At 38.2% G+C, this 24,668-nt stretch overlaps 1 protein-coding gene across 2 annotated transcripts in view; it reads right to left on the bottom strand.

Annotated features, from left to right (window-relative positions):
• The window catches only part of igsf3 (immunoglobulin superfamily, member 3), a 164,907-nt gene that overhangs the window by 99,443 nt on the left and 40,796 nt on the right, over nucleotides 1-24,668 (bottom strand). For both annotated transcript variants that reach the window (XM_081369291.1, XM_081369292.1), the window contains exon 2: nucleotides 20,942-21,322. In XM_081369291.1, coding sequence (XP_081225417.1) covers nucleotides 20,942-21,322 — 381 coding nt within the window. The remainder of the gene's footprint in view (nucleotides 1-20,941; nucleotides 21,323-24,668) is intronic.

Raw genomic sequence — 24,668 nt, 5'->3', positions numbered from 1 at the left:
AAACGAGTTTATGATTCATTACATGTGCCATGGTGTGTGACTAACAGTTAGTTTTGCCAAAGTGTGACAGCATTATGCGTGGGTGAGGAATTGCTCTCGTAAACCATGCGTGGGAGAACCGAGGCTTCGCCGAAGGATTAAGGCGACAAAGGCTACAAAGGCTGCATGGCACTAATGCGGCGGCTGGTTGTAAACCACAATGGAATTGTGTGATATCCTTCATGGCGAGCCAATAAAAAAATCCCTCTGATTAAACAACCACAAATACTATAGAGAGACTGAGCCAGTCTGGACATTAGAAGTACAAAAGAGTCATCAGGAGAGGTCAAATCCATTTATTTGCAAGACTGAGCAACCACCGTGGACTCACGGTGAGAAATCAGCCATATACGAAGAGCCAAGCTAATATAATAACTGGCTGAGTAGCATGAAAAGAAACAGAAGGAAGCCATCCAAACAGGCCAAGCCTTCAGCTGGACTGTGAGGGCAAAATAAACAGGACATCACACAATTAAAGGAACAGTCATTCCAAACCTGTACGAGTTTTCTTCTGTGGAACATAAAACATGGATGTTTAATTGAATGTCCAAATTGTCATTTCCCCAACCAAGGCTCAAACCTACCTGTAGTGACATTTGTGCAAAATGATATTACACTGCTTCTTGCACATTTCATGAAACTTTCAAAGTAAAATGTCCAGTGAGTGGCACTACAGTAAATTGGCTTGCTTCTAAGTCTTTGAGATTTTTAATCGTGATTCTTGTTTCCCAAGTTTACTACATCAGAAATACAGACGTAGAGCTATATATAGAGCTGGTTATGTGATGTAAACGTCAAAATGTATTAGTTCTAAAATCATGCACAATGGTAAAGTGTTTTGAGGTCATAACATAGTATTTTACAAGGAACCGAATGAAAATAAGTATTTATTAATCTGCCCGTGTAATAATAATTTGTGTGAAAATGAAGAAAAGTTGGTGTTTTACTGGCAGTATAGTTCAAAGTAGTAGTATGCACACATCCAGAAAACTTTAGGCAGGTGCGCGATCAAATCAAGCACTTCACTAGAGAGTAAACAAAAATCGGCACACTGCCACTGCTGCTTCCAAAGAATTAATTTATTGAACAACGTTTTGACCCGAAGGTCTTCGTCAAGCATGCCTGACGAAGACCTTCGGGTCAAAATGTTTTTCAATAAATTAATTATTTGGAAGAAGCAGTGGCAGTGTGCCGATTTTTGTTTACTCTTTACTGCCACTTTAGTTCATTTCAATTGGAAACTGCAGTGATATATATGTTTTTGGCGTTCTGCAAAAATCTAGGTAGAGGCACTTTTTTCTAATGAGCCTAGGTTGTCTTTTGCATGTAGTAAAATGAAATGGTGACCAACTGCTGTAAAGTTCCAAAAAAAACACACTATCATAAATGTAGTTTTTACAACCCGTTCACTATATTCCATACTTCTGAAATCATATAATAGACAACCTCGGTCACCATTTATTTCCATTGTAAAAATATGTAGAAATCTGTAAAAAGAGCAGATTGGGGTTTCTGCTAATTATCTCCTTTTGTGTTCCACACATTTCAAAAGACATAAGGGGGAGTAAACAGTGACAGAACTTTAATTTGTGGGTGACCTAGTACTTTAATGCCCGGACAGACTGCAGGATCATGGGTGGTACTGAGAGAAGCAGCAGAGTATCTGAACGGCAGGGTCTGCGAGTAAGAGGATGCCCACGGGTGTGGCAGAGAGGCAAGAAAACAGGAGGGGTGTAGAGGCACACATCCAGGTGGGCAGCAGATGCAACCAACGAACACCCGTTCATGAGAAGGGTGGGATGTACGGATGGGGTGAATGAATTTTCCTACAGAATAGCAGGCTGGGTGGAGGAGTCTCTGAGCGGGCACAGGTGGCAGCATATGTGCACTGTCCTGGTCTATTGAATATGGCTGACATAAGCTTGAGGGGATTAGCATCCACAACATCCTTTATACGCCTAGCAGAGGGGAGCAGGAGAGACATGTACATTATTCAAGGTCCCACAACTTCTGGCATTGACTAGATTCAACAAAAACTGTCCTGTCATGTTTTTTAAATTAATTAAATTATTTAAGAATAGAATAATACAAATGTCACATTTAATGCACTGGCTGTAGAATTCCTTGAATAGAAAATGAAGTCAGGGATTGACTGATTTTGGCTAATGGGTCAAGGTTTTGCAGGTTAGCATGGCCCAGTTAGCCTATGCGGTCTTAACAATATACCATCTGGTTTCAAAGACCATCTTTCTACATCATTCAAGCTATTTATAAATCGCTAAAATTTTGTAATGTAGATGTCGGTCCAGTGCTCAATTTTTTGAAGGGCTCAAAAAATGCAGAAAATTGACTGATATTTGTCCCTGTCTGTGGTCAGGCCACTAATATTCATGTTGAAAAGCTGAAATTGGAAAGCAGTGCTGGCAGGAGTTTAGGGTAAATCATGAGCGTGACATTGCTTTAATGAGTTGGATTTTAAAGACAACAGATTGTCAACTTTGCCCTGTGTTGGCACTGCAACGCGACCTGTAATATACGGAAGAAAAAAAAATACTTAAGCCTGAGTGGCTGAATAAGCTTAATGGGTAGGCGTTTGGTTAATTAATTCGTTAAATTCCCTCTCTCATTTTAATTAGATTCTTTCCAGCTGAATGTAAATTGTGCCTTTTAGAATTTCTGGTCTTGGGCTGAGTGGTTTAAAACGTGCTTCAGATTAGAACTGAAATAAGATGAAAATCTCTAGACAGGTTTTAAGGATATGAATATAGTTGGTTTGGATGCGGACATGGTTGATTTGGATTTCAAATGCACACTCACCCAGCTTTTTACCTCAAGAAAATGAGACATGCAGGAGATTTTCAGCAAGTGTGCATAAATGCTTGGTATGATGCAAGCAGAGAGGACACATCTGCACTGAGTAAATGATGCACTTATCTTCAGGGCTTTGAAGAACTGGCTGGCTGGGCTGCTGATAAAGAGGGGTTTTAAGGGTGTGTTGTCCCGGTTATACAGTTAAATGAGCTACAGGCTGACTGCTAAAAGTGGGAATCAGTAATACCATATTATATCGACATCTGGGTCACAATACAGCAATATTGAATATTTCAAGTTTAGTGTGCATATAAATTGTCATTCAAAACTGGTGATATTTCGTTTTTACTTGTTTCTTTTTCATCTGCATTGGACATCAGCACAATTATATATACAGTGAGGAAAATAAGTATTTGAACACCCTGCTATTTTGCAAGTTCTCCCACTTAGAAATCATGGAGGGGTCTGAAATTGTCATCGTAGGTGCATATCCACTGTGAGAGGCATAATCAAAAAAAAAAAAAAATCCAGAAATCACAATGTATGTGTATGTGTTATGTAATGTTTGTGTGATACAGCTGCAAATAAGTATTTGAACACCTGAGAAAATCAATGTTAATATTTGGTACAGTAGCCTTTGTTTGCAAATACAGAGGTCAAACGTTTCCTGTAGTTTTTCACCAGGTTTGCACACACTGAAGGAGGAATTTTGGCCCACTCCTCCACACAGATCTTCTCTAGATCAGTCAGGTTTCTGGGCTGTCGCTGAGAAACACAGAGTTTGAGCTCCCTCCAAAAATTCTCTATTGGGTTTATGTCTGGAGACTGGCTAGGCCACGCCAGAACCTTGATATTATTCTTACAGAGCCACTCCTTGGTTATCCTGGCTGTGTGCTTCGGGTCATTAAGACCCAGCCTCGACCCATCTTCAATGCTCTAACTGAGGGAAGGAGGTTGTTCCCCAAAATCTCGCAATACATGGCCCAAGTCATCCTCTCCTTAATACAGTGCAGTCGCCCTGTCCCATGTGCAGAAAATCACCCCCAAAGCATGATGCTACCACCCCCATGCTTCACAGTAGGGATGGTGTTCTTGGGATGGTACTCATCATTCTTCTTCCTCCAAACACGTTTAGTGGAATTATGACCAAAAAGTTCTATTTTGGTCTCATCTGACCACATGACTTTCTCCCATGATCATCCAAATGGTCATTGGCAAACTTAAGACGGGCCTTGACATGTGCTGGTTTAAGCAGGGGAACCTTCCATGCCATGCATGATTTCAAACCATGACGTCTTAGTGTATTACCAACAGTAACCTTGGAAACGGTGGTCCCAGCTCTTTTCAGGTCATTGACCAGCTCCTCCCGTGTAGTTCTGGGCTGATTTCTCACCTTTCTTAGGATCATTGAGACCCCACGAGGTGAGATCTTGCATGGAGCCCCAGTCCGAGGGAGATTGACAGTCATGTTTAGCTTCTTCCATTTTCTAATGATTGCTCCAACAGTGGACCTTTTTTCACCAAGCTGCTTGGCAATTTCCCCATAGCCCTTTCCAGCCTTGTGGAGGTGTACAATTTTGTCTCTAGTGTCTTTGGACAGCTCTTTGGTCTTGGCCATGTTAGTAGTTGGATTCTTACTGATTGTATGGGGTGGACAGGTGTCTTTATGCAGCTAACGACCTCAAACAGGTGCATCTAATTTAGGATAATAAATGGAGTGGAGGTGGACATTTTAAAGGCAGACTAACAGGTCTTTGAGGGTCAGAATTCTAGCTGATAGACAGGTGTTCAAATACTTATTTGCAGCTGTATCATACAAATAAATAGTTAAAAAATCATATATTGTGATTTCTGGATTTTTTTTTTTAGATTATGTCTCTCACAGTGGATATGCACCTACGATGACAATTTCAGACCCCTCCATGATTTCCAAGTGGGAGAACTTGCAAAATAGCAGGGTGTTCAAATACTTATTTTATATATGCACTGTATATATATATACACACACACACACACACACACACACATAGACAGATGCTTTATTAGGTACACCTGTTCAACAGCTTATTAATGCAAATATGTAATCACCCAATCACATGGCAGCAACTCAATGCATGTAGGCATGTAGACATGGTCGAGATGATCTGCTGAAGTTTAAACTGAGAATCAGAATTGGGAAGAAAGGTGATTTAAGAGACTTTGACACGGCATGGTTGTTGGTGTCAAACAGGTTGGTCTGAGTATCTCAGAAACTGCTTCTACTCAGATTTTCACACACAACCATCTCTAGGGTTTATAGAGAATGGTCTGAAAAAGAGAAAATATCCAGTGAGCAGCAGTTCTGTGGATGAAAATGCCTTGTCACCAGAGGTCAGACGAGAATGACCAGACTGGTTGGAGCTGATAGGAAGGCAACAGTAACTCAAATAACCACTAAGGCAAAAGGGGTCCAACCCGGTACTAGCAAGGTGTCCCTAATAAAGTGACCGGTGAGTGTATATAAAAAAAACTCATCATAACTTTAAGGGGACACAGAAACCACTGAGGCCCTTTAACTCAAATTTAAACTAATTATGTAAGACATTTTAAGTAAATCAAAAATTTCAATTCCAAATAATGAGAAAAGTGATTAACATTTTAATGAGCTGGGTGAAATGGTAATATCTTTTACTAACTCAAGGGAAGGTTGATTATTGATTCAGGGCTACAGTGCCGTTATCCACGCACCAGTGCACCTCGACAGCCTCCTTTTTATGGCTTATGCAATTATGCATTTGCATAGGTGTGCATTTGCACACACACACTCAAAGCAAAGGTGAGAGTGCGACTGTGTACAAGACAATACACGGGGATTGCTTGAAACAATAGGATGTGAATTTATAGAGGCATTACCATTACACTGTCGCAAATAACCTGACGAGTAAAATGTCTGTGACGGCAAGGTCACCCCAACGGAAGACGTAGCGCTCATTCAGGGGACATGATCATGGCATGACAGGCTTTAATGGGCTGCTGCAGACACTAGGAGTCAGAAATGCCCGGAATGATTTATCTGATTTATAGGTATCTTATTCATCCGTTCTTCAGCTTCATTTATTGCTTCATAACTCTGCACTGACCTGAAGGAGCAGCAGTCAGAAAGGTGAACCGTCTGGGAATAATTATAAGCTTTGGTGAGCATCATAAAAGCAGGTGATGAGCAGATAGGGAAAAGACGTACTGATGGGCTGTATGCAAATAAGTTCACAGTGAGAAGAGAAGGGCACCTTGAGCGCCATGTTTGCGTATGCGCACAGGAAGAAAACACAAATATATTCATTTGAATTCAACCAAGGGCATTAAATCTTTCACATGGAGATCTACAGTCCTGCAGAGTTAAATTTCAACCCTTGATTAGTTGGTTGAGTATCGTTTGATTAGACTTGGAAGTAAACTCTGCGGGAAAGCAGATCACGCGCGAGGCGTTGTCAATAGGATGCCTGAATGCGGTGTATGGTAAAGGAGCAGCTACTGAATTCATTTACAAACCATATTCATATTCTTTTTTTTATTCCAAAGGATTTGTTGCATTCATTAGACACTGCTGAGGAGAGAATGCCTGAGGTTTAGTGGTTTAAGCAAATCAAATCTAAAGCGACGCAGCAGAGGAATGCTTTGGCCCATTTTTCCAATGTAAAGACAAACCCGGTTGACACCCTCGTAATATAAACCCATTAAGCCACTCTTAATAGCAGAGAGATTGTTATTGTTCATGTTCAGGCCTACGTTGGTTCCAAGTGCATTAATTCCATCACATAAAGGCAAATAGCTAAAACAGAGGCTCTTCTCCCTGGTTCACCCATTATTTGAGGAACAGCTCCATGATGCCAGATTGATCAACCAAACCCAATGGTAGTAAGAGAGCAGATAGCAGAAGGTTGATTCACTGTTTTCTTGCTCTTTCTCCATCATGCTGTTAAACTTTCTTCTCTCCTTATGCATTTTTTTCTTAATAGGTCTCTCAGCCACTTACCGTTCAGTCCACTTCAATCTTCTGATAGCCTTCTGGCAGCTCCTGGTTGGTAACGGTGGAGATTGTTCAGAGCAAATTACAGCTTTAATATCTTTCAATTACTGCTAAAACCAATCTGTCCGTGCCGGAGGAGGCATCTCAGTACACTTTATACCATTATGTCATTACTTCAGGAGCCCCTCCGATGGCCGAAGGGACTGTCAGGGAAATTGAAAGAAAGAAATCTCTCCAACAGAGCAAACAGTGCAAATCGTACGTGCCAAATGAAAGAATGTGAAAAAAGTAGCAGAGACACAACTGAAAAGTGCTACTCGCACCTACTGTATGTACACGTCCATATTTTTAGCACGACAGAATTTTAAATCCAAACGACTGATCTCTGGGATTTATTTCTTGGAACATCACATTTAAAATGGTTCTACTACCTGAAAGGTTTCACATTAATAAATGTCCTGAGAAATTACACCTTTCTCTGTGACAACCTCTGTAAAAAGGAGGGAGCTCAAGTTGAGGGAGCTGTTTTTTAAAAAACAAATCTGAAGTTCTCTCTGTATGTCAGTCATTGTGCATGCTTTTGGAAAGAAGACATGTAGTTGTAATAGGGGATGTAATTCAATGGCTAAGTGTGGCAGAGGTTAGCAAAACATCTGGATCACCTTAAATGGTACAATACACCCAAAAATGATATTAAAAGCTTATTTACTCAACCTCGTGTCATTCCAAACCCTATCATGGCATTAGTTTTCTCTGTGGAACACTAAACTAAAAAATATTTTAACATTTTATTTCCAAACAATGGTAGTTCAGAATGGTAGTTCATTATAAAAAGACACTAATAAAAGTGCAAGCTAAACAAGTCCTTTGAAGTCAGAACTGTTTGAGGAATTATAATAATTAAATTACATTCTTATAGAAATATTTTCTTCCATCCATTTTGTAATTTGAGATTTGACATCCTGACATTTGGTTGGAATTTACAGTGGAGAACCAATTACCAAGTTGCCGTAAAGCTTCAGAAGAGTCATTTGAATATGAAATTAAATATGAATTTCATTGTATACAAAATATGTTTTGTGTGTGTTTGATAGTAAAACAGCATACTGGTTTGGAACGCTTGAGTAAATAATACCAGCTTTAGTATTTATGGCTGAACTAATCCTTTTCACTAAACGACATCCAGATGCTTCTGATAAAATTCAACTAAAAATAATTAAAAAAGAAAACAGTAAATGTCCATATGACATCTGCAGGCGCCAAAGGAAAGACATGTACATGGGTCAGACACTGACCAGCTCTCTGACAGTCTGATAACTGGCTGATAACAGCCAGAAAATAACCTCCAACACTCCTCCACTCTCTCAGTCTGCCGGTCTCATTTCTTCCCAGCAGCCTCCCTTTCAGTTCCCCTCTAGAAGGTCTCTTTCTTGTACTCTTCTCCTCTGGTCTCCAAAACTTCTTTCTCCTGTCTGTCTGGTTTTAGGGCCTTTTCGTGACTCAAAAAAAAAAAAAAACGAATAGAGGCAGAGTAAGAAAAATGTTCTCACTGTGACTCTCCTCACACAAGAAAAGACCAAACGTCTACCTAACTATGGAAGGCAAGACAATTTAGTACTTCACAACCACTCAAATCAATTTCCCTCATAGAAGTAAATGTACTGAAGTCACAGAATAATGGGAAAGGACAATTTAGTTGGCTAAAAAGAGCTTTAAAGAAAGATAACATATAAAGGAGACACTGATTGCTTTCTTCTACGCTGATTCCTTAAAAGAGATGAGAGGAACAGCTATCTCCAGCCTTAGCTCTCCCGCTGATCTCAGCAGAACTGCATTTAAAACTCGCTTCCATTACGCTACATTACCCCCGCTACAGGACTCCAAGTGAACTCTTCAACTCTTTTCCTTAGCACAATCATTCCAGTACCATGTCCTCTTTGTGATGAGGAATACAGCTGACTCTGTCCTATGGTTTCATACTTAAACCACATCATGTTTGAATGATTCATTCTGTTTGGCTAACCAACATTCCGAGGCTTGGATTTTCACAAATTGCACATCAGTTAAGTACACTACCTTTTAAAAGTTTGCAGCCAATGGAATTTTTTATTATTATTATTATTATTATCATCATATATATATATTTTTTCAATAAATATAATAATGATATTTTTATTAAGGAAGGATGCCTTAAACTAATCAAATGTGACAGTAAAGACTGTTACATTGTTTAAAAAAAATCTAATTTCAAATAAATTCTTTGATCAAATAAAAGCAGCCTTGGTGAGCATAGAAAACACTTTCGTCAGTTATTTATATCTTTTGCTGTAGTGTGTCAGTAGGAAATATCAGTTTACATTTCCAAACATTCTTTTTGCCATTAATTGTAATAATCCAGTGAGATTTGTGTATGCACAAGGAATCTGACAACAGCCAGGATGAGATCTGATCTCACCATCATCGAGTCCTAACGACGTTAAACCGAGGTCCCGACTCTCTGTGGTCATTAAAAAAATCCCAGGATGTCCTTCTAAAAAGAGTAGGGGTGTAACCCCGCATCCTAGCTCAGATTATCAAAAAATACTGGTTCAGAAAACTTTAATAAAACTGACAAACAATTTATATCAACATGGAAAGCACAGCAATTGTAGCAGCTGGGAAATTTGAATGAGGCAAACATCTGGCCAAAATACAGTAATTGTTTTGCTTTGTTTTTCACTAAAACCAATCATAAGAGATGCTTTACATGGACACTGATGCCCAACATATAAAATGTGAAAGAAAACACAATCCCACATAAAAAACACTTTGGAAACACTCAAACAAGTTTAAAAAAAAAAAACCCTAGTAGTCTTCCCTGTAGTCAGGAAAACTGTACAAAATACTTATTTGAGGCAACATGCCTTTCTTATTCAAATTAGAATCGGGCTCGAAGTAACAATGTGACAACTACGCCTCTAGACAATATTATTCATTGTGAGAATCATGCAGGATGTTGCTGGAGTAAACCTAGACCTCACTGAATCAAACATTGCTCACACAATGTACCAAATTCTCATAAAAACTAATTTCCTTCCTAGCAGGTTCATAACTCAATCCTCAACATTTAAAAAAAATATTATAATCTCATTTTCTGAGAATACAGAACGTCTCTAGAAGCATCTTCGACACATTTACAAATGTATTTTATTTGCTGTCTTTGTTATATAAAAATATGTATTTGCCATAATTTTTGGGGCTCGAGCATCAAAAAGTTTGAAACCAGTCACCACTATGAAAATGTTGTGCATCCGTAGCGCCAATGTTGCCATTTTGGTGGCTCTGAAATTACACACATCAGCTTTACACCACAGCAGGTCCAGACACTTGAACTTGAAGTTCTCAAGACTATGTTATGCTTCACTCCGAGATTTAGGCTGCTGTCCACAGTTCTTTGAAAACCAGACCAGACCGCGCTGCTCTTCACACTCTAATGAGGTATCGAGCCAAACACCAGCCTGCAACCTCTGACTCACACTAACACACTTCTCAGTGCAGAAGCTCAGCTCCTAAATTACTAACGCCCCTCTGGACTCCCCTTGCTGTCGGAATAGGCTCGCTGACAGCTTTGAAGAAGGGCAAGCGGCTTAGCCCTTTATGACTCAGGCGCTGCTGTCCAACTTGTTCATGTGTTTTGCCATGATTAAGAGAGGGGAGGTCTCTCATCGGCAGCTCATGCACATGCTGATAGTCTGGTTCAGCGTTTAATATCACTCTCGGCCTAATGTGAAGTAGCAAGCATGTGATTATTGGGGGTGGAGGGCTCCCAGCGACACATGCTGTAAAGTGCAGGCTGTCGTTTTTCTGTGTTTCTTGCGAGGGATGGCGCGTAGGTTGTAAAGCTCAGCTCCAGATCTTCTCCCACTCTGCTGGATCAATGCTGGGAGAGTCTGGGAAAGTGATGTTCCAAAATCTCTCAAATGCTAGTATTGCAACCAGAATTGGGGAACGTTACCTGTAACATTATATATTATTACTCCCAATAAAAAAATGTGTTACAGTTTAAGGAAATTAATGTTTCTTCCTGCTATCCAGCACAGGAACACAGACTCAACCAATGGCATTAGTTTGGCATCTGTTTGTCAAACTAATGGAAGACTGTGGGAGCTGGGGGAGTTACTGGTTTGAAAACAATCATATTGAAATTCAGTTTGGTAACGCTATTGCCTTTTTTCACCCCAAAGGGTAAAGACAAAAAATTGGCTAACTGTTGTCGTGGAAATTTTAAACTGTATATTAAACTAACCATGTTTCTAACATCTAACCTTATAACTTTAACATCTAACAATTTGAACAGGATGTACTATGACAAAACCAATGGAAAACTTTGACTGTGTGCGTATGTATGTATGTAAAAATAACATAGTTCGGGAAATGAAACTAGACAGTCTGTTAGAATCTTGTGATTAACAGATGAAGTCATAATTAAGATCAAAGTTTGCTTTAGTAACAGAGGGGTTTGCATATGAAGAACCAATCAAATAATGGGGAAATTATGTAATGCAGCCTGACATTTATGCCATACCCCGATTCTATAAAAACTGTTGTATATGTGTTTTACGGTGGGAGTCTCAATGGAATTTGTCTGAGATCCTCCGGCCTTGATTCTTCTTGGGAGAGTTTCTCTGAGAACTGCTCGAAGACTCTCCCGGCCGTTATTAAAGCATTTAGAGGACATTTGCTGATGTCTGTCTGTTAATTTCTGCTGCGCAGCAGGTTAGTTTAGGAAAACAAGTTAGACTAGGAGATATCAAGTGGGGACGTCGATTTGTAGACGAGACTCAGATAGACTAAACGTCGACAGTAGACGTTAGGGGACGTCGATTTGTAGACGAGACCCAGATAGTAAGAGACTCGGCCAGTTGTCGACTGAAGACGCATGGAGCTGGAGTATAAAGGTTATTAAGTGTCGATTTGTAGACACTAGATAGTCGGGTTTAGGGAAAAAATCCACAACACTGTATACTAAAATTAGTTAATAAATTTTTGCCAAATTGCCACATTGTGAAACAGTATTAACTCTTTCCCCACCACTGAATGAGATTTTCTGTCCTTTATGACAACGCCTCCCCGCCTTTGTCGAGTTTCTGGCAATCTATGTTGTCCCTGTTATACGGTAAAGAGTGCTATTATGCATCTTCTGAAAGAGTACAGAATCTCTGGATCCAAAAACAAACAAGGAAGCAGCAGAAAAGAGCGATAGAAGATTGCTTACGCATATGTAACGCGATCATCAAACAGTAAATAGCATATAAACTGCCTAATGTTACAGAATAAAATGTCGGCCCAGAAAGAGGACTAAATCTACTCCATCTATGTTTTGATCATTGTTCTGAATCTAGAAAGTGTTTTTTTTTTCAGCTTTGTGTTCAAAATGTAGTTTCTTTTTTTTTTTATGAAACTTCCAAGTGCTGATAAAAAAAGAAAGCATGAAGCTATGTTCAGATATTCATACAACAAAATGGGGGCCATGAAAGTTTTGTGATAATGATCAAAAATGTTGGTGCTGGCTGGGAAAGTTAAAAATAATTTTCAATTATTCACAATTACAGGATATAAAGCTGTAAGTAGGAGATCTAGTAACAATTGAGAGACATAAAAATAAATTACGAGAAATGCAGTAAAGTTGCAACAGTTAAATAAAAAGTTGCCATTGTGAGATATAAATGACGAGAACTAAAGTAGCAATTGCCAGAATTTTTTATTTTGAGGTAAAAACAGGCTTCAGTTGAACTAACTTAACATAAACAAAAAAGTAACACATTATACACTACCGTTGAAAAGTTTGGGGTCAATAAGATTTTTAATGATTTTTAATGATGACTCTCTTCTGCTCACCAAGGCTGCATTTATTTAATCAAAAATACAGTAAAAACAGTAATATTGTAAAATATTATTACAATTTAAAGTAACAGTTTTCTATTTTAACATGAGATGTAAAAGCTGAATTTTCAGCATCATTACTCCAGTCTTCAGTGTCACATGATCCTTCAGAAATCATTCTAATATGCTAATTTGCTGCTCGAGAAGTTTACATTTATTTTTATTATCAATGTTGATTACAGTTGTGTTGCTTAATATTTTTGAGGAAACAGATACATTTCAGGATTGTTTGATAAATAGACATTTCAGAAGAACAGCATTTATTTGAAATAGAAATCTTTTATCATTTAAAAGTCTTTACCGTCACTTTGGGTCAATTTAATGTGTAATTGCAGAACAAAGTATTTATTTCTTTTCAAATCTGACTGACCCCAAACTTTTGAACGGTAGAGTACATTTAAAATAAAATAAAAAAGTACTATTTTTGGTTTCATGATGTAAATTTAAAGAGTAACATTAATCGTAGCGTCACAAGAGAATATAAAATGTTCAATGTTTGTAATATGCTACAGTACCACAAAACACCCATTGAAACAAACTATTGACATGACAGCAGTAACTCTTTTGGGAAAAACTCCATACAAACAGTTCTCGAGGTCAGCAAAACAATGATTACAGTGAAAGCGCCAGTGTTTAAAGCGATGGGAATGAGGGTTCAAAACACTGCCAAATCTGGACAAACAGATAAAAGACAGACAAGAGAAGAAAGATCATCTTGTTCTTGTGAAATTCAGAGTGACACCCCACATGGAGACTGCCACTAATGACAATGTTCACAGATTCATTTCAACACTGCAGGCAGAAACCTGTGAGGTAAAGTGAGTGTGCTTTATAGGTAGCCTATATCATGTTGCAGCATGTCCAGGTGTGCTGTGTGTACAGATGTACTCGGGTATACGTTTTCATTCTGCTGCAATCACCCTTTTCATGAAGAAGACACACTTCTGATGATACGAAACCGACTGCACCTCGCATCCTGATTTCAGCCTGACTCACCACTGAGTCTATTCTCTCTGGCTTTCTCTTCTCAAATTTCAGGTTGTTTGAGGTAGTCTGGTGCCAGGGGCCTGAATCACGTCAGGTTATAGAGGAGAAGACCTTCTTTGTCCCTGCAATTGCTCACGTAGCACTTTTGAACAACAACAGCACATGAAAGAGTATAAAACTGACCCTTCTCTAAGTCCTGACCTTAAAATGTTACTGAGCAATTCTACCTTAGCAACTGTCTCCCATATATTCAGACCAGACTTTGTTCTTTTTTTTTTTTTTATAAGAATAATACAGAATAAATACAGACTCATTTATAAACATTTTCTCTACACATTCTCATAAATTCAAGTGTTCGAAATGTTTCCCTATTAAACTTCAGACACTATTATAAATCCAGACATAGTTTTGACAAACTTCAGGACTGGGTCCGTCTTGAAGGACAGCTGATCTGGGCTTTAGAGGAGAGCAGATAAGGAGGGATATGTTGGCATGCACATCCAGTGGAAACTTCAGAGGAATGTATAACACCCTATGCATATCAGCTCAGCTCTCCAGCAAATGAGCCTCAGATGCAGTCCAGACCACAGCTGTCTGCAGCAAAAGTCTGCGTGTTTCAAAACACCTGGGGATGAAACAGCTGAAAATATCCACAGAAGTTAGTAAAAACCTCTTTTGAGGACATTCTAGAATAGGACGAATTTCAATAAGATAATAATGTCTTTATCCATATCTTAAAATTGGCAGGAAATGGAAGTTGTGATCATCTTTTATTCCCTATAGTGACGTACATCCGAGTAATACGGCTTCTCGAACAAGAAAGAATGTAGGGAGGGACTTGATTTTGTTCATTGGGAATTGATTGGATGGTTGTGTTTTGCTATTGCTGTAATGACATGTGAGTGATAGGTAGATCCCACCCTCGTGCTAGTCAACACGTCATCAGAGAAGAGATGCTTCTGCAACAGGGAGGTGAAGATATTTTGATTAAAGATTCAGAGAAGAGCACATGAATTAAACATATTTAATGATGTGCACGGATCAAATATTTATAATAATACTGCAATATTCCATAAAAAACAAGAATTGTCTATCTTGATTTCATGGTGACTTTAAAAAAAAAGTATATTAGGTGTAGGGAGTATGTAAGGCTAGTAAGCTATATTATAATGAAGTTTTACATTGTATCGCTGTGTATTTCTCTAATTTATATAATGATATTTAAATGATAATATATTATGCACCCCTGTGGAGTCCAAGACAAATTTCCCTTTAGGCACAATAAAGCATATTTCAATTCAGTTATAATTGGTTTAAGTGAGAACAACAGATTACAGTGGGAACAAAGCTACGTAATGTAAAGCTACGTGTATGTGTGTGTGAGAGCTCAATGACACAGAATGTCACAGTGAACCCTGATCCTGCAAAGCAGAACTAAGCACGCCCACATGATGATGAAAACACACACACACACACACACACACACACACACACACACACACACACACACACACACACACACACACAAGGAGCCTAAGATCAAAGACCGCACCACAAAAGAGACAAAAATTAAAGGTTAAAATGAAAAGTTCAGGTCAGTACATCCGCACACACAAACACACCTTTGGTGTTTGGTCAATATGGCTACGTTTAGACTGCAAAACCGTGTTAACACTTATGACCCACCGAGAAGTACTAAGCTGTCCTCAAATGTTTCACTTCACTCTGTCGAATACAATCTTAACCTACATGTCCTCAAAACATTACAGGATTGCAATTAAGTCTGAAAAGGGGAAGAATAATGTGATTTCATAGAGCCTATTCAGAGCACTCCTGTATATAGTTACAGAATGAACTAAGACATAATCATTCTTCACCCACTATTCTCTTTTGAAAAAACTGGAGTTGCTCACTCATGCCATCCATTTACTCTGTTAAAATATGTGCACACAACTAGTCTTGAGTGTATCGTAAAACTGGAAAAGAGTGACTTATGGTGCTTTCACACATTTAATTGGTTTATACAAATTTCTTTTCATTTTACAAAATATATCTACTCGCTGCAAAATATGTGCTTGACATCTCAGAGACTTAAAAATACTTTGTTTGGACATTAAAATCTATTACAGTGAATATTAATTACAGAAAATTGTGAAATGTGTATCGGATAAGACAAGAGTGTTTATATACTGGATATGCATGGCCCACAAAAAAAACAAAAAAAATCCAAAAGATATCCAAATCTGGTCTGTAACGGATAACGGTGGCGTTAATAGGGTAAATGCAGCCTATTATACTAAACTGTTAGAGGAACAAGAATTTCAGCCTGAAAGCTCAAAGCCAAACAATGTTTCAAATAAGAAATACATAAATAAATTACAAAAAAACAACACAGTGCCAAACACCCAGTAGTGATTGTCTATCTCATGTTTGAACAGAGTTGCATCACTGGGGACCGGGCTGAAAAAAAGCACCAACCTAGAGAAGAGAAGCAACCATTTGAAATGTCTACAACTACAAAACTCAAAATGTTCTTCAGAAGCAAACTGTTAAATAAATAATTGCAGCTGAGTGAAGTAGATTAAAAGAGAATGTTATGCCCGTTTGCTTGAACCATTTTTATTTGGCAGGAGAGAGGAGAGCTTCCTTTTTGCCCACTGACGTCAGAAGCAGCAAGAAGCCAAGGGAACGTGCGTAGATAGCCGTTTATTCAGGAGAAATGAACTCTATCATCTTATTTCATCATTCCATCGTGCAAAGAGACCAGATTTGCACAATAAACACCAGAGATACAGGGACACAGCTTTTAAAAGACAGAGTACAAACGGAGGAGAGGTAAGACGACTGCTCATTTCACAACACTAGAAGAGTGTATCTCGCAGAAACTTGCTTGGATCGCATTTCACAGAACCAATGGGGGGGGGGGCAGTGTTTTGGAAAAGGCCTATTTTCATTTCATTAAAATTAAAATTATTAAATTATTATATCATTAAAAAATTTTGTTTGCAATGTTATTTTCGATAAATAACCACATTTATCCACCAAATTTAAATTACTTTAGCTTAGTACAATACATTATTAATAGTATTTATTAATATAATTAGACATATTAATATTTTATTTCCTGCATTACAGTAATAATTGGGTGGGAAGGTTAGAGGGAGAGAGAGGGAGAGAGGGAGAGAGAGAGAGAGAGAGAGAGAGAGAGAGAGAGAGAGAGAGAGAGAGAGAGAGAGAGAGAGAGAGAGAGAGAGAGAGAGAGAGAGAGAGAGAGAGAGAGAGAGAGAGAGAGAGAGAGAGAGAGAGAGAGAGAGAGATCCCGAGAGGGCCGAGTGATTTTCGATGACAGATGCCAGGCGGTGAGGAATTGAAAAGCATGCGAGGGGAGGTGGTGGGGTAGTCCTGTTATGCGAGCAAGGCCACGTGGAAATGGGTTAAGAGGTTAGAGACGCACAGGCTCCAGTGAGTATTTGTGCTTCCTCCCCTCACCTCATGTACACTGCCTAAAAATACAACCTACAATGAGCACAGCCATTACTCCTGTCAGCAGCTGGGAGCAGCCCAGTCATGGCCTACATTTAGCTCGCACATTCCTAACCCAGTTATGAAGCATACTGATCATTCATTAATCTATGAAAACACACATACTAATTATTACACAGGGCAAGGATGTATATATGGCACCACATTTGCCCTTGCCAGCTTCCACAGCTTCGATCAAACACATGCTTCAGCTGTTAGCTTAGCTCAAACGCACACACAAACTGCATCAGTAGGCTACAGACTGTGTCATCCTACACACACTAACACTTGTGCATGGCTGACAATTTTGATTAGCCGAGTTATTCCTGACAATGACTAGAAAATCCCTGAAGGTCAAACATATGCTGCGTTGTTTCAGTGGCTTTGTTTTAAATGCTAATGAGCTTGCTAACAGTATTTTTAGGCACTCCTAATCTAAGGCTTTTCTAAGCAGTGGGTGTTAAAATTATTTTGCCTTAGATACCTCAGTTTGGCTAAAATAAATAAAAGGACAATCACATGTATCCTTTGGCAATCCAAGTCACACTACATTAAAAGTAGCACACAAATATTGTGTGAAATAGTCCAATATTAAATAGTCCAATATTTAAGTGTTGTAAATTGCGTTGTTAGCTTAGCAACATGCTAATATAAAACTCATCTGTGATTACTAATCAAGTCTCTCTTTTCATGTAGGTAGCTTCCTGTGTGGACAGCAGCTCGCTATGTTTTGAAGCAGAGCCGTCGTTATCTGTTTTTACCATAGCATGTGAACTTAGCCACAGGTTTTACTTCTGACCTTAGCTTTTCTTTCAAGCATAATCCTGTCTGATAGAAACATAAAGCGTTGAAGGAGGTTTTAGAGCAGATCCTGGTGCACTGTGGGAATTTCAGGATGTGAGGAAAGATCAGGTTGAAGAGCAGATGCAAAGGTCACTGCTGCCTGACATATAAACACTGTTTTTGTCTCTAAAGCACGCTAATAGTTTCAATTCACACTGTTCCAAGAGAAGGGATTAAATTTAGATCAACACCTGCTTTTCATTTTCATATGAAATCCTGCAGCATTAGTGGAAGTAACTGACACATAACAGTACAAATGCTTTACTATAAACATTAGAATATCTCTGCAATTTGAATTCTGCTATCTATGTTAATGGGCACTCAATTTAGTATACTTTTTTTTTTTTTGTGGTTTCTTTGTTTTGTTTTTGTCTGTCTGGAACCAATCACCTGGTTCATGCAATATTCTTAAGAATTAAATTTTTCTTAACTGCTATTTTCTTCTTATTTTTAACTAAAGAATAAATATTTAAAAAAAAGTTTGTATTCCCAAAAACATTATATTATTTATTTTTTTAAAGAGTTTTTTAAAAACAAAAATTAAAGGTCCACTATGTAACTTTTTTTTTTGGTTAAAAATTCAAATTTAAATAATGAGTCAATACATCATCAATCCTTCTTCCTAAATGTGTTTTTGTTCTACCCTGATTCACTATGGTAAGCCTATTATAAGTAATTATATTTTTGACCTGACGGGATGGTTTTCGCCTGTGCGTGTCTCATCATATCCGTAAATAGAGAAAAGTTGCTCCGGTTACTTTAACGTCTCTTCTTCCAAAACATATTTTTGTCTTGTTCGTATTTATCTTTACAGTCACGCAGAGCCTAAGCACAACCAAAATAATGTTCTTCCACAAAATGCATGCAGTTTTGTTTTTTAACCGCTAGAGGGCCAAAACTTAGAAGAATTAGAACACTGAGCCGTAAATGTCTTGTGACTGTACCTCAACCCTTTGTTTAGCACAGGTTTGATGTACTGTAACTGGTGACAATGACTAACTTGGGTTATTTTTCAACCCACAACAATGGTTATTGTGATGATAGGAATAGGACTCTAGTTAAAAAGGAGCACTTCCATGAGGTCTGTTAGCACATAGAGGCAACAGAAAGGATGATGGTGTGTTAAAAGAAGCACAGAGATCTTGGAATGGGGTATTGAGCAAGGGCATGCCTGTCCTTAAACAGGTGGCTCTCAGTGTGATGCTCTCCAGCCCACACCAAACACGACTCATGACTCACCGATCCCATATTAAATCTGTTCCTGCTGGTCCACATGTCCATTTGTGCAGCCTCTCAAGACATGCGGTGCATGTGAGCCTATGCAGCAACGCCTGGCATTGACAACTCAGCCCACATGGTTAGTCACAATCAACAGCCGAACTGTTAACAATGAGTATTTTGTAATAAGTCACGGTCACTCACAAGCCCATGTGACTATGCTAACAAATGGATGAGACGGTATGTGTGCCTGAGCAGAGCTGGAAGGATAAATTTTAATTACAATTATAATTAAGAGGACTATTGATACTGATATCATGGTGGCAGGTGGCAAGGCAGCATTACAAGCCTGTGCCCTACTTAATAATAGGGTGGGCTGGCACACAGATGGACTGGCATTCTGTCAGGTAGCTTCTCAATTACACCACCAGAACAGTGACTGATTTGTGCAGCATAAATCCACTCAGGCATTAAAAGTCCACCAATTAGCGCAGATCCATTAACATGAGCACTGACGAGTTGAAGTAGATTCAGGCTGACGGCTCAAAAAAAAAAAAAAAGCTGCATTTCAAATGTCACTTTAAAAAAAGATCCCAAACGTGACTTTCCAAGCATATCTGAGACTGCATTGCCAGAATTTCCTGGAGATAAACTCTAAAATCAGTTTCAAAGACCCAATTATAAGTAGTACTATTCAGATGAGATTTGTTTAATAAACAATGTTTTAGTCACAGTTTTTAATTAGGACACTCCAATATTAAAATTCTGGCTGACATCGATAAGCTGATAATTTTTATCTAAATTTTGTCTAAATAAGTTCAAAATAAAAACTAAAATGATTAATTTGTAAATGCTACAAATGAATTCAGGCATCACAACAGTACAAAATGAACATTACTTTTGAGATTTGCTAAGGGATCTTACAGCATTATTAAATCGTGTTTTTAAACATTAATATCAAGTTAGATGATGGTAAAAACTCACCTAAATGTAAAAATATGGGAAATAAGCATGAACAATAAAATGCACAATAAATCAACCAATCGTTTAAAAAATATATTGTACCCATAACAGTGTATCATTTCATGTACAAATTCAGATGGGACTAAACCGTCTCTGATTGATTTAATTCTCTTTTTAATCTTTTATTGATTTAATTCTCTTTTTAAACAGGATGAAGTGTTTGAATTGCCAACCATTTTACGCAGAAAGCTGGAGTGACAATACCGTACCTATAAAAATCTCGCTGAGCTGACTGACAGCTTTAGTTATGGTTTATAATGAAAGGTCAAAATAAATGAGAAGTTGTGTGAAAAAAAAAAAATTATATAACAATATCTCACAAATCCCAGACATTGCTATCCGGATGGAATTTGATTTCTCATAGGACCCCCCGAGTTATCTTAAAAACAGTAGGTAATTTCCTTTTAGACGAGACTAAAATCACAAGTACATCTGTGAAACACGCATTTACCCAATCTCCTGCGGGAAAACCTGTCCTGTCTGAGTAAGGCTCATGAATGCAAAAACAGTGCTGTTGGAAGCATACTATATTATAAATGAGTGTTAAGTGAGAGTTCGGAGGAGGCTCACCGGTGAGGTTGGTACGGGCGCTGTAGGAGCCCAGGTAGCGGCTGTCTGTGTTTGGGGTGTAGCACTCGTACATGCCCTGGTCGGCGGCCTGCAGCTTGGTGATGTGCAGCACGACAGAGTCTCCGCTCAGCCTCTCGATGTAGATCTCCTTGCTGTTGACACGCTGGGCGTACAAGGCATAGGCGTAGCTGTGCTGGGACGTGCTCACGATACGGATCTCTCGATCGGGAGCGGTGTAAAGGTACATGGACCACTCAAAGTCTTGCTCCACTCCTTCCTTGTAGCCGGTCACATTACACCAGATGGTGATGTGAGATCCTTCCGTTCGAATCAAGGGCCCGGGCTGAACTGTGACCTGCCGCTGGGCTGAGCAAGAGCCCACTGTAAGACAGACAGAAGGAGGGGTCAGTAGTGGTCAAAAATGACTATATTCTCTATATTTTTATATTTGATCTGAAATTACTTAAAATGTGTTTTTGCCATCAGGTAAACTATAATTTTAACCAAACAGCAGTTTATGCAAATAGATTCAGGATGATTTAAGTAAGAACCAAACCAGTCAAAATCTATTTCAATATAATTTTGTTATAATCTTGATAAGAAGTTCACTCCTGTCTGATAAGACTGGAGCTTTTGAGTCTTGCAGTGTGTGTGTGTGTGTGTGTGTGTGTGTGTGTGTGTGTGTGTGTGTGGACATGTTTTTCTACACCGGTGGGGACTTAAACCTGAATGCACACAGACTCATGGGGACTCGTGTCACCGTGGGGACCTAAATTGAGGTCCCCATGGGTACAAAAGCTTATAAATCATACAGAATTAGTTTTTTTGAAAATGTAAAAATGCAGAATGTCTCCTGTGATGGGTAGGTTTAGGGATAGGGTTAGTGTAAGGGGATAGAATATACAGTTTGTACAGTTTAAAAACCATTACGTCTATGGAGAGTCCTCACAAAGATAGTGCACCAGACATGTGTGTGTGTGTGTGTGTGTGTGTGTGTGTGTGTGTGTGTGTGTGTGTGTGTGTGTGTGTGTGTGTGTGTGTGTGTCTGTCTGTCGAACCATCGGCTCTTCAAGAAATCAAGTGGCCTTCAGCCAAGAAACCAATTACACACTAAACACAGCCACTCAAAAGAATTACACTGAACTACAGACCCTTCAAGAAACACACACTGCATGTCTGCTGAGATTAAAAAAAAAACTGTAAATGCTACAATTAAGACACAAATAAAGGGCAAAGCATGAGCAGCTCATGAGTTTATATAAACACACTCAGATATATACATATAAATACATATTATATATATATATATATATATATAGAATACATATTATATAAATACATATTGTATAAATACATATTATATAAATACATATATACATTATATATATATATACACACACACACATACATACATACATACATACATACATACATACATACATACATAGATACATACATATATATATATATATATATATATATACACACACACACACACACACACACACACACACACACACACATACATATATATATATATATATATATAAAGCTAAACAAGGAATAAGCAAGAGATGTGCCCAGACTTTTCCATTGACAGCCCAGACCTGTCTTTAATGCAGAAGATATCGAATAGGCCTAACACTCCTAAAAATGTACTGTTTAGTAGGTTTGTGTGGATTGGTAAACATAAAAAAATATGTTGTCAAGTTGGACAGACTTTGAAACGCAGGATCTTTTCTCCTTGCGAGTAGATAAAGAAATCAGTCAACTGAATACTGAAACTAAAGATTATCATCTTATTTATGACAAAATAACTATTCTCCTTTGGAAACAAGCAATACACAGGATCAAAGGAACAAATGACATAAAAATTAAAGTTTTAACAGCATTTTGGTGCAGATGAGTGAACGGCAGCGAAACGTGAATAGCAGATGCGGAATACATTCTAGAAAAGGTAGCCTAATCTGGCAATTTTAAAGCAATTTAATGGGTTTCATGTGTGAAAGTGGCAATTACTCATCTTTGTGTGTCTCTACAGTTGTTATTTTCCTGCTAATTTAGGTTTATAAAATAAAATATAATATAAAATATTTGGAGAATGTATTTGAAATATATTTTGCACATTTACTCCTGATGATTTTTTGAATATTATGTTTTTTACAGTTCAATGACTATAACTATAATTATTATTAACCATATTAATTATTATTAATTAACATCAGACAGTTTAAACATTTATTTTTTTAATGCTTTAACATTATTAGGGAATTATTAAGTAACTATTTTGTTGATCAATTTTAATCTATATTGTAGAAAAAATAACCTATATGTAAATATTATTTCAGAAAACAGTACAAACATATTAATTGGTAACTGTAAATTGCACTATATTTATGTTATTAATTGGTTAACCAAGTTACCTAAACATTGGATTATATGTAATTTTACTGTAAAATAATAGTTTATTTAAATAGGCCTAGTTTTGTTTCTTCTTTAATTCTTCTTTCTATTTAGTTAATGTTAATTGTATTATTTTAGCGTGTGTTACCCTGATGGTTTTTTTCCACGTGACACAAAAGTGAAATTACTTCCTTTGCTTTTCAGAAGTTTTACAGCATCTGCATCTCGGAGACAATGACAACACCTCTCTGAGAATAATGAATGTTCTGTAGAGAGTGAAATATGGCGACTGATATGTTAACGTCATCAGAGTTTGACAAAAACATAGGATAAAGGAAGACAAGTGTGAACAGTTGGAGTTGAGGGAACAGCGAGAAAGTCATTCCTCGGATGTCATTGTCCAATCTGTAACAGAAAAAAAGACACAGCCCATCTGCTAGCCCATCCCGTCTGGTATGGGTCTGTGACAATGAGTGAGCGTGCGTGGGTGAACGCTCCCCATGCCTCAAAAGAGATGTCAGTGATTTAATTACTTCTAAATATGCACATGCATCTGCATCTCTAGGCCATCCCGAAGTGAACTGAAAGTGGCTTTTAGCACTTTCTTTATCCGTTTCCTTCCCTCCCGTAACCCTTATACGCCCACACACACCTGTGCTTTACTAATACACTCCAAAAAAAAAAACAAAAAAAAAAACACAGCAATGAAACCGCATCCCTGTGCTCTGTCAGTATGAACAGGTCTATAGAATAGCTCCAGACAGGGGGGTTAGCTTGACTGTGTGTTGCACTATTGCACAATTTACACTTCCCAAGGTGATCTGATGTTTGTCATGCCCTGCGTTTCTCTCACTCTATGACATCTGGCTCTTTATGAGTACAATGTTACGCTCTGCCAACCTGGCTCCCCATAAACCCCTTCATGTGCAATAGATTTTTCTCTATTACGTCTGAGATATAGGCCTAGCTCAACAATGGAGTCAAACTATAGACCTTATGTAGCCCCGCCCCTTTTCAGCGCTGTGCTCATTGTCTTTTGACTTCCGGTGTGTGTTCACAGCGATCTTGCGAATTTATGAATATACAGCTTGTTTTAAAATCTTCCCGGTCTACTGACATTTGTTAAGACATCTGCTTAAAACATTACAATGCTCATGATAACTTTCATTAACTCTACAATAAGTAAATCCACTTCACCAGCTAATTACTCCTTGACAGCGATGCCATAGAAATATACAGAGCGACCGCAAAAACAGAAGTTCAAAGACAATATTCTAAAGATGGCTGCACGCTTGTTTCTCTGGCGCATAAGGTATGAGTTCTG

Source organism: Scardinius erythrophthalmus, assembly GCF_964197995.2.
Source record: "Scardinius erythrophthalmus genome assembly, chromosome: 6".
NCBI lineage: Eukaryota > Metazoa > Chordata > Actinopteri > Cypriniformes > Leuciscidae > Scardinius > Scardinius erythrophthalmus.
Note: the sequence above shows the minus strand (reverse complement) of the source record. Positions and strands in the feature narration are given on the sequence as shown.